The 11,882-nt window shown below is 34.2% G+C and overlaps 1 protein-coding gene across 2 annotated transcripts; it reads right to left on the reverse strand.

The window, feature by feature from the left end:
- Window positions 1–1,593: 1,593 nt before the first annotated feature.
- Window positions 1,594–6,527, reverse strand: LOC111391578 (TPR repeat-containing thioredoxin TTL1-like). Of its 2 annotated transcripts, none has more exons than XM_023016818.1 (7): window positions 5,114–6,516; window positions 4,241–4,436; window positions 3,737–3,906; window positions 3,322–3,655; window positions 2,997–3,201; window positions 2,807–2,913; window positions 1,594–2,355 (listed from the first exon to the last, which is right to left on the reverse strand). In XM_023016818.1, the coding sequence occupies exons 1-7, from the start codon at window positions 6,034–6,036 to the stop codon at window positions 2,203–2,205; spliced, it is 2,088 nt and encodes a 695-aa protein (XP_022872586.1). In that variant the 5' UTR covers window positions 6,037–6,516; the 3' UTR covers window positions 1,594–2,202. The 2 variants fall into 2 exon arrangements, 1 of the variants encoding a protein (XP_022872586.1); XR_002702137.1 differs by having other exon boundaries at window positions 2,233–2,355; window positions 2,807–2,920; window positions 5,114–6,527.
- Window positions 6,528–11,882: the final 5,355 nt, after the last annotated feature.

Genomic DNA, 11,882 nt, shown 5'->3' on the forward strand with positions numbered 1-11,882 from the left:
TTCTAAATATTTAAAATGTCGAGAACATTTAATATTGTATTTTGACATGGATACTTTTAAAATAAAAACAGGATTCGAATATCGAGAATAACATTTGAAATGTCGATAACATTATTTTAATGTAGCTTCTCATGAAAACTACTTCTCAAAATTCGCAACAAATTGAAAAAATAAATAAATTGCTTCTTTTTTCCATTAAGGGCATAATAGACAATTTAGTGTTAAATTTAAAAAGTGAATATTTTTCAATTGACACCCATGAAATTAGACATTTTTAAAAATACCCTAGATTTTATTATCATTTTCTCAGAATCTGCAGTACGGTCAAGTACTATAAGAATCCTATGTTTCCTTTGAGTTCCCTCTTCCTAGCTTTAGATCTCTTGAAATTGAAGGTAGGTTAAAAATTTCGAAACACACTACACTTATAGATAATAATTTTACAGACAACATACAGATAACACTGTTCATAAGGTGGGTGGTTATATTTTTTCAATATAATCTGTAACAAAAATTCTGTACAATCAAAATTTTTCAAAAATTTCTCACTACAGCCTTTAAGTTCTCGTCACATCTTACCTGAAGGCAGCAGTAGAATGTTTTTATCCTACATACTATGAGCAGGAAAACAGACCTCTTAGATCTCTTACCCCAAACCAAAATTTTTAATTCCCTCCGGTCCATACTCCCATCACCGTTCAGCACTCAAACTCGTAGCTTGTGTCTTAATGGTATTTTAATCGATTGAACTAGAAACTTCAGTGGGTCGAGCAGACCTTATTATGAACATAAGAAAACAAGAAAATGCTTTCGACTGCTTAGATACAACTATATAGTATCGTATCATCTCGTGTCGTGTGAACACAACTGTGCAAATTTCTGAGGTTTAAGTCAAAGAAATACACGCAAGAATGAACACAAGAAATTCATTAAAACAGTAGACAATCACGCCGGCCAAATGACAGTCAGACACATATCTCAAAGGCAATACTGTTTTTCGACCGACTTTTGAAGCCCTTTTAGTTGGGTGGGGGTGGGGACTGTTTGGAAGCTAGCAAACTTTAATGCTGACATGTGATTTATATTTTACAAAGCAGACAAACCCTCAAGAAGAGAGCTTTTGACTTGGCCTTTTGCACCTAATTATTTGAACTACATCTCCACAAACAATGTAATAATAGATCACCCAGCCTGCAAGTATATCCTAAAATACTCCATTAAATTAAGGATGGCAGGTTAAATGCCTATAAATCAAGAATGCCATCAACATTCCAACATTATAATATTAGCATATATTATCCCATGGATAAGGTGTTGCTTTCATCCTTTATTCGAAGCTCATTCGACTGAGTCGGAAAATGAAAAAGTAATGCATGTTTGGTATACTGAATTAGAGTCAAACAACGATTAAGTGTACCGGGCAAACCTGGTCAGCTGACAACTATAAAAAATAATCGAAACCTTGTAACATAGACTAAATCGCTACCTAAAACAAATGCGAATAATTCTATTCATTGAATGAGAGAAACAGTAATACTATGTTGGAACTGTACTCAACAAAGTCTATTGGGATAATACATAGGACTTCAAGGATGAAAAAATCTGGATAAATTTTATTAATTCAATGTTGAGCAAAGAAACATTACTATCAATGATTTCATGTTCATTCTTCTATCACTAACACAATAAGTAACCACTGGAAATTCATTACCCTTCAATGGGCCACCAATGTGTATATATCATCATCATGTATATACATGTACAGATCCCATCTTAAAAGCTACCCAACCAGCATGGGATTCCTCTCTATCCTCGCACTAAATTTAGCCAAGCGTCGAACTCAAATAATGTTGTATATCTTTCTCACTAATCTTTTGTCGAATGGAGATATACTTGAAAGGGGCCGATCTACTCGAAAAGGGTCGGAAACATGGTCCAAACAGATTGAAATAATGGACGAAGATTGAACTGGACAACAATTACAAACGAAAGAATAGATAGAAATGCAAAAAGTACTATGCTATGGGTTTGCATTTCACAGGCACTTGGTGAATACGGTAGGGGGGATTATTGTGTATAGTTCCAATTATGCCACAGATAACTAATAATTCTAATATGGTGGGACTAAAGGCTGTTTCCAGTAAGCTGTGGTTTCAGGAATGTGCATGAGATGAAGGTAGAGAAGGATAATATGACCGAGCTCTAGAAACTATAATGTCGTACCGAAGCCTCCAACACCTCTGGACTTGGACAGATCATTTCCTTCACTCGGCTGCCTTTTCTGTATATCTTGAACGTTGGCACAATTCTAACATTCTCAGCACGTGCAACAGCAGGACTCTCTTCTATATCCACCTACAATTGAAGACAAATATACGTTTTAACATTATTTATCTAAACACGTCCTGTTTTTCAGTCCACTTACTTTTGGGGGGAATGTTTCGACCAAAAACAAACTTTTTCGATGGTAAGTCTTTAATTACTTTACAGAAAAGTAGTGTTACATTTTTTAGGATTAGCAAAATGTGACAGGGCGAAGCTTAAAACCACAACTATGAGGGTGTTTGGCACCCGTTTTTATGGAAAAATGAATTTTAAAATAATAAATTAATGGAGAATGCGTGGATGAAAAATAAGGAAAACTTTTTTATTTACGTGTAATATTATTTTAATAAAGAATGTATGGTTGAAAAGAAGAGAGAAAAATGCATTTTGAGTAGAATGGAAATCAAACAGGGCCATATAAAAGAAAAATGAATAACTGTAAAAGAATGAATGATAATGAACAATGAATTAGATCAATGACCTTAAGAAAATTTATTGATGGATATCGAGTGCATAACGTGTCCAAGAATGGCGAGATGCGCTTGCATTGTAGGTTGGATACCGCTTTAAAATGGACGACAGATACACCTGCATTCTTTCAATTATGAATAATTGGATCATAGTTAGAAACAATAAGAATGAGCAAAAGGCACAATTATCAACATGCTTACTAGGAGAAGAGGTTGCAGCTTGAAACTGCTCAAGCCCTGAAACTGACTCCACTTCACCCCCAAATTTCAGATTATAAACCTCTTCTCCACATGATTTCTTCTGTGCAACCTGCGCATGAAATAGAGATTCGGCAATCTCGTTGTCATTGGGGAGTTCCCTTCTCAAAAGCTCATAATCTCTTACAGCTTCGTCCCACCGTTCAAGCTATAATCAACAGTGTGCAATTAGATATACAGTGAATTTCAAATACAATCAAGTTTGCACATTTTATAGAATTTTGGTGGAAAATTTTAGAATGTGTAGTACTTCGAGGAGGCATTTCACCTTGCAGTTTGAGGCAGCCCTTCGAAGAAGAGCTTTAATGTAATTGGGCTGAAAACAAAGAGCTTGGTTGCAATCATCCACTGACAGTTGCCACTGTCCAAGCTTAAACCAACAAGCCGCTCTATTGCAATAAAGAACGGAATTAAAAGGATCGAGCCTAAGCCCTTCACCATAAGCCGAACATGCTTCAGTAAACCTTTCAGACTTGAAAAGATCATTCCCACGAGCACGCGCTCGGCCCACCAATCTCACATTATTGAGCATAACCGAGATTTCAACATTACGTGGGTCAACTTTTCTCGCTTTCTCAACATCTGTAAGTGCATTTTCAAACCTGCAGGTATTCATCATACATCTCATACTCTGAATCTTTATTTCCTTTTGTCTGATGGAGTGCAAAGGTTCTGAAACTCACCTCCCTCTTGCCAACTCAATTTGGGCTCTAACAAAGAATATATATGCTTCAAAAAGCATCCCGAAAATCTTCCCAGTAGACAGTTCAAATTTAGGAATGTCCGAGATTGCTAAAAAAGCATCGTCTAGTTGGAGGAGCTTCAAGAGAGCTTCTGCTCTACATGCACAAAGCTGTTGATTCATATGCAACCAGTTCAGTAACAGCACTTACCTTTCCCATTCTGATCAATAGGAGCATTTTGGCTTACCTTCAAGAGCATAAAGTTACTTAAAAGAAACTTTTATTTCCAAAATTTCCAAACACGTTAGATATGCTACTATCTTTTTCCTTACTTTCAAGTAAAAGAAATACCCATTTTAAAAGTTTACTCTTACCTTAACAAGTAGTTATAATTCTCAATTTTGATTAATGGCATACTTTCAAACATATATACTTAAAACTTTTTAGAATTTAGCCAAACAAGCCCTAGGTCAACAATCGAGTAGATACGTAGGAAGTACTAACCTGTGGTGAGGCATCAGCACCAGAAGCAATGGCAGCATCAACTTCACTCAATGTATTTCTCCAGTCACCAACTCTCCGGGCATCAGTGCACTTGTTTAGATGCTTCTCAACTGCTTGCAGCTTCTGCAACTCGACTGCATCTGCCTGATACCCTGGGTAACAAAGGTGCTTTCTGGCATTCTCAACCTGTCCTAAACTACAATCCTTGGATAAATTAGGTTGCTTAATGCAAAATGGACAATAAAAAGTGGGAAAAAGGACATCTACAGCAAATGGAGATGAAAATCATTCACAAACATGAGATTTTCATCAACGATTCTTTTAAGAGAAAACTGAGAAGAAGTCAAGTGAAAAAAAAAAAAAAAAAAAAAAAAAAAAAAAAAAAACTGAACTAGTTCGACCACTACTCAGAACAATCGAGTGAACTCAAGTAATAATCCACGACACATTCCAAGCTATTAAGAAACTAAAATGTGGCTGTGAATCCTACTACTTCAAACCTTAATAGTGGCCCATTGCCACAGAAAATTTGTATGTCATCCAGCCTACAAACTTGGAGCCACAATAACAGAGAAGGAAAACATACAGTTGTCCGAGAAAAAGACCAATGATGGCCCTATCACAATGGGATCCAAAAAGAATACGTAGCAGAGACATTAGCCACAACGAAACAAATAAAAAACCAAAAAACAGAAATAATCAAATGAACCAGATCTAGCTCAAAACCTATTATAGAATCAAAAACTTTTCACCAGTGTAGATCACAAACACCACATTCTAAAGAATAACTATGAAACAGCATTGATTTTGCACCTATACCGAAAACCTGAATAGTTAACAAGCAAAAGATTAGAACTTTGTGCAAGGTCTCACCTAAGAAGCAAAGATCCTAAACGATGATGCGCCCTCACGTACCCTGGATCCAACTTTATAGCCTCTTCACATTCCCGAACAGCCTCAGCCAATCTCCTAAGCCCAATTAAAGTAGCGGCTCGATTGAAATGGTAAGCGGCATTGCTTGGGGATACGGCAATTGCTTTACTGTAAAAGGCTAAAGCCTCTGCAAAATTTCCCTTCCTGTAATTCTCATTCCCCCTTTTTTTCAACTCCTCTGCATCATCATTATTATATGTTCCCGTTCTCTTCACTGACTCTCCACCAACTATTAATCCTCTCGAGTAATTTATGGGTCGGCTGTCCTTTGTGACGCTGGGCTTTGATGAAGGACCACCCCGCATTATGCTGCCATGGCCGTAATTGCCCGTCCCAGACCCCAAAACGTCTGTCTTAGTTGGCCTACTGGCCATGCCGGTCTTTAAGACCCTGCCGGAAGGGCAAATGTTCCCGTTGGGGAGCACATTGACCGCTGGAGAGTTGACAGAGCCACCACTGGAGTAAATTAACTGGTGAGTACCGCCCGAAGCGGTGCGAGTATTACCAGGATTGGAGTTACGCACCGCCGATGGGGAACTTCCCACGGAACAACTCGAAAGCTCACCTGAGTGACTGTTGGAATTGGATTTCCTAGGTGGATTCGAGTGGACCCCGGCAGTGCTCCGGCCAGACACCGATCCAGAGGAACTGGAACTGCTGCTGGGTGTAGTGGCGGTGGAGGCACTGACTCTACAAGCCCGATGCCGCAGCGGCGAAACAGGCGATCCCAGATCGAGTTCCCGAAAGTCCGGCTTATTAACGTTGACACCGTTATCCTCTTCATCGTAACTTAGCGTATTCCTTAACCGATCCGACAGCGCTTGTAACCGTAGCTCCGACGTAGATTTCCCCTGATGCGACATTTTCACACACTCCCACACTCACTCTCCTCTATACAATCCTCTGTGTATACACTTTTCCCTCTCCGGTTGGGTTCTTTTTTCAGTTTCCCTCAGTGTATCTCATCAATGTGAAGCAACAATGGAGAGAGACAGATTGAAACTTTAAAGAATACATGAAAAGGGATAGAAACGGAAAAGAGAAAAAGAATTGATGGGGATCCCGTGATTCAAAAGGTAAGGAAAGAATGAATGTGAATGTTAGAGTTAGAAACGGAATTGCTTTAGGGAGAAAGCAAGGTTTTTACAGAGAAGGTATGGAGAGTAAAGAGAGTATGTGGACGAAGAAAGAAGAAGAAGAAGAGAGTACAGGAAAGAAAAGAGCTTTTTCTTCACTTACTGGGTTCACGAGACAGCTCTCTCTCTCGCGCCCTGCCTCCATTTACTCCCTCTCTCTACTTATTTTCGCTATCTACTTATTTTCTCTCTCTTAAAGTGCATTAATTTATATTTTTGGTTGAAGAAATCAGAGATACAACCTATACCCCACTCTCGTTAAAGGACTGTGCAAGGTTGGCACGGTCCTTCATTATGAAATTTATCTCATGTATTTAATTTATTTCTTTGGGACATCAAGAAAGTTTTACAAAATTAGTTTATGTTGAACTTTATTTTTCGTCACACGTAATTTTGTGTCTAAAACATTGGAAGGTATTTAAAAAGTGGTTCTAATGTTTGTTTTTGTTTTGGTTTCTTTGCTTGCAAGAATAGAATCATAAAAATTAAACTAGAAGAATTCATAATATATACGTGACTAAAGAGCGTGTGTAAGGTATTAGAATATAGGTGCGAGCGACCTTATCCGTTCTTTGTATTACGGAAATCTCATGTAATTGGGAATTTAAAAAGTCAAGAATACTCGAGATTATACTCATAAAAAATCGACGTAAAGTCAAATATAATTAATGATATTTACGTAAAGAAAAATATCATGCTCTAAGATTTTCATAATCCTTGCAAACTTGTTTTTAAAGTATTTTTGATAAAATCGCAATTGCGTCAGATTATATTGTATTTAATGATTAAAATGCTTGATGTGTGAGTTGTTGGGAAATTATTGACTATTTAATTTTTAGATATTTGATAAAGATTCAAAGATAATTAGTAATACTTGCGTAAACTTTTGCTCTAATGGTTTCATTATCTTTGTGCTCGTTTTGAAAATATTGTCAATAAATTGCGGTCGTGTGATATTATATTTAACTTGACGATACAATTGAGGCATTGTTTTTATGTAATAAGATATTATAATTCCAATTTGGACTTAGGGATAATATGAATTGTTGAGCAAATATCAAATACTAAATTTTCAGACATGTACGTACTCTCATTGAAGGATTGGGGAGACTGGCATTGGCCTTCATTGGGAAATTTGGTATGCATGTTGTGTATTTTTTAATAAGTTAGATTAAATTCTATCCAAAAATTAAATTATTGTACTGTTATTAAGTAGAGTTTTATACCATGTACTAAATATGCATTTGTAAAACGAGATCAAGAATTGGAAAAATTGTCAAAGGCAAGCTTTTGAAAAAAATAGGGTTTGTTGAAATTCATTTTTAGCACAAATGTTGTGTGTCCAAAATGTCAAAAGACATTTGAAAAGTGGTATAGAGATTTCTAATGTTTGTTTTTTGTTTTGGTTTCTTTGCTCGCAAGAATAGAACCATAAAAAATAAAAAAACTGAACTACTAGATTTCATAATATATACGCGCATATTTGGATGTGCGTGCACGTGTTTTGCACTTATTTATGAGTCTGTTTGGGAACGATTTTTTCACCCAAAAAATTAAATTTTTGACCGTTATTTTACTATTTTAGCCGTCATATTTGACTTCTTCTCTCACAGGTGAACCCCACTTTTTTTCTAACGATCAAAAAATCAATTCTTAAAATCACTCCCAAATAAGCTCTATCTATTGTCTACAAGTCAAACCACTTTTTATGCGTTCATTTTGTGTGACTTACATGTACTATTTACTTATACACTACATATTTATATTTATTTATAATGTAAACCGATTATATACAACTCCAAATATGCTTGTGTAATGTGTTAGAATTTGAATGCATCTTTGACCAATCATTGGATTACACGGATGTAGTGTAATAAAAATTTATAAGGTCAAGATTGTCCGAGATTATGCTCATAAATATTTGTATCTACAGTTGAGGATAATTAATAATATTTATGTAAAGTCTATCATATTAATAGTTTCATTGTCCATGCAAAGTCTTTTGAAAGTATTATTGATAAAATTGTGATTGCATAAGATAAGATTGTATTTGATGGTACATAACATTTGTTTTCTATTCAAAATTATAATTGGATTTTCAATATTTTTGTGCTCGTTTTGATAATATTATCGATAAAATTATGATATCACAATATTATATTGAACTTAATGATACATAAAATTATCATTGCCCAACATTTTTTCTTCTTAACAATGGAGCTATTGTTTTCTATGTAATGAATATTATGATTCCATTTCGACTCTCATCGAAGGATTGTGCACGGTTGGCATGGTCCTTCGTTAGGGAATTTATCTCGTAAGTGTGTTAAAAATAATTAGAATAACATTTCATTGAATAACATAGAAAATATATAAATTGACAAAGGTACATGAAAATTTTACAATATTAGGGTATATTGAAATTTGTTTTTCATCGTAAATACTTTTTGAGTCCAAAATGTCTAAAGACATTTGAAAAGTGGTTCTAATGATTGTTTTGGTTTCTTTGCATGCAAGAATAGAATCATAAAAATCAAATTAGAAGAGTTCGTAATATATAAGTTAAAATGTGCGTGTATGGTGTTAGAATTCATATGTGACTTTGATTGTTCATTGAATGACGGTGATCCCGTGTAATAAAAAATTTTAAAGTCAAGATTACTCGAGATCATGTTCATAAATATTTGAATTGAAAGTCGATATTTACATAAAATGCACCGTGCTCTAAGATTTTCATTATCCGCGCAAACTTGTTTTGAAAGTGTGATTGATAGAATCACGATTACATCATTGTATTTAATGATACATAATTTGTACTCAAAGGGCAATTTTTCTTATAAGAATTGAGCTATATTTATTGTTCTTTGGAATTATGACTATGGTGTTTACTATGAATTGTTAGGTAATTATTGAAATTTTAATTTTAAGATATTTGATCAATAATTAATAACACTTGCATAATATTAATTAATGTCAAGCAAATATCAAATATTGATTACTCGATATTGAAGGACAGCGGAAGATGGGCATTGCGCTTAATTAGGAAATTTGGCATGTGTTTTGTGTATGTTTCAATAAAAATAAATTATTGTACAATTATTAAGTAGAGGTTTGTAGCAATCTATGGAACCTGTCTTTTCGATTTCCACTCACGTCAACCGGAATTTTATTTTATGTACCGAAGATCTACACCCATATACCATTTTTCAATTTGTACACACATAAATATTCTAGTCGACACTCGTAGATAAATGTGTTTGTGGGCATTGCACGAGCAAAATATTCAAATCATAATTATAAAAGGAAAGCTTATTTTGAACAACTTAAAATCGACTCTAGTATTTTATTCATCACAAGTTAGAATAGTGCATGATATAAAGTTAACGTTCAGTAAAGTATGGAAATCTTGAGTATTACAACCTTTTCATAAACTTAAGAAGTCGGCCATTCATGGATTTAAGAATTTATGATTGTTCGTAATTTTGTCCATTACTATTGGCGAATTATTCATAAATATTTGTTTCAGAATCAAAGATACTTACATAAAATATATCAAACTCTAAGATTTTCATTATCCTTGCACTCTAGTTTCGAAAATATTATTGATGAAATTATACTTAATGATGCATAAAATTTACTCAGTGTACAATTATACAAATGATTGAGCTATTGTTTTATAATTAAGAAAATATTATAATTGAATTTTCGACTTTGGTGTGTAATTCATATAATTGTAACTTTTAGACATGTTACGCCACAAATAAATATTTTATCGAGAGTCAAGAACAATTAATAATACTTATGTAACATATATACAGTATGCTTTGAGATTTTATATTCACGCATGCTTGTTTTAAAAAGTATTATTGGTAAAATCGTTGATACAACGCTCTTGTTCGGTCCCCATTCCATATAAACTCATTTTTTTAAATTCATTTTCAACCCTGAATTCTTTTAGGGGTTGTTTGGGAGTGATTTTGAGAATTGATTTTTTTATCGTTAGGAGAAAAGTGGGGTCCACCTATGAGAGAAAAAGTCAAATAAGACGACTGGAATAGTGAAATAATGATAAAAAAATTAATTTTTTTGGTAAAAAAATTGGGCCCAAACAGGCCCTCAATAAAATAATTTTGTACATAAACCTAATTTTTTGAAATACTTTTCAATTACACATATCCTAAAAATCACTATTACAAAAACGGGGCTTAAAGCTACAAAAAGTTTTACTCATTGTATGTCATTTTTCGTTTATAGATAATTGAGCTATTATTTCCTACTTGAGAGAATATTATAATTGAATTTTCCACTTTGGTGTAATATGAATTGTGGGGCAAAACATTGACTATTTAAATTCTTAGATAGGTTAATCCACCCATCCTACAAAAATAGGTGGCTCGAAATTAGGGCGCACAAATAGATATCTTTTATACAATCACATTATTTAATTTAAGGTGTGATTCTCAAACTATACTCTTTGTAGAGAGTGCGCAATAGCATTATCTTTGTTTATTTAATGTGATCTTTTCGAGTTCTATTATTAATATACATTTGAGTAAATTGAAGGGTGAAGATTGACATGTTACGTAGGCAGAACTCATATAAAATATCCTTATTTGGAAGGCTTTCATCTTATTCTTGTAGTGGAATTTGTAAAATAGATTTGCGAGGAATTCATTCATTTATGTGAATTGTAACTAAGTCCATGTTTGATTCCCATTTTTTCCTCATTAAAATGAAAAAAATATGATCGTTATTCATCACATCAAGCCATCAAATTTGAATTTCGATCTCTTGAGTGGGGTTCGAAACGACTATATTTTACATTCTCATTCTTTCAAAATTGGGAAATAAACTGGGGGCCAAATATCTACATATATGAAATCAATTCTATTAATATCGCATACATACCATGGGGATATACTACATGGATTAAAAATAGACGTCAAAATTTATTCTCCCCGTTTAAATTACACAATAAATAAATATAGCGTGGGAAATTGGAGCTGGTTACGCCTTTACGCGCGCCGGCGATGTTAGTTTTCACCGTTATCATCGCTGTTAAATTTATGCTTCGGCCGACCAAGCGATTACGTGTACGCTTCGCTCTCAAACAAATCGTACATCATAAAACGTGTCAATTGTTAATTCAATTCACTACTGGTCCCAAAAAAAAACAAGAACGCACAAATTGACCATGCACTTTCATACGGTTGGCCTTGGGATGCTGCATCAATCTTCCGTTTCACGACAATTTAAAAATATTGCGAATATGCTTTGTTGACCCTGAATTTCGATTGGACAACTTGGTCAATATATTTCGATTCCACTTAGGGTCCGTTTAATTATAAAGATGGAATTGAATTGAATTGAAAACGAATTCCAAGAAATTGAATTGCCTAAAAATTATTTTCCTGGAAATTGTAAATTATTGTGTTTGATTGGTATAATTTTTCACGTGAAAAATGTTGAAATAAAAGTGTTTTTTTGTGTTCGTTTGACTTTATTTTACATGAAAATTATCAATTAAAGGGATAAATTTTATGGATGTTGGGGATGAAATTTGTTTCCATTGC

This window comes from Olea europaea, unplaced genomic scaffold (assembly GCF_002742605.1).
Source record: "Olea europaea var. sylvestris unplaced genomic scaffold, O_europaea_v1 scaffold807, whole genome shotgun sequence".
Classification (NCBI taxonomy): domain Eukaryota; kingdom Viridiplantae; phylum Streptophyta; class Magnoliopsida; order Lamiales; family Oleaceae; genus Olea; species Olea europaea.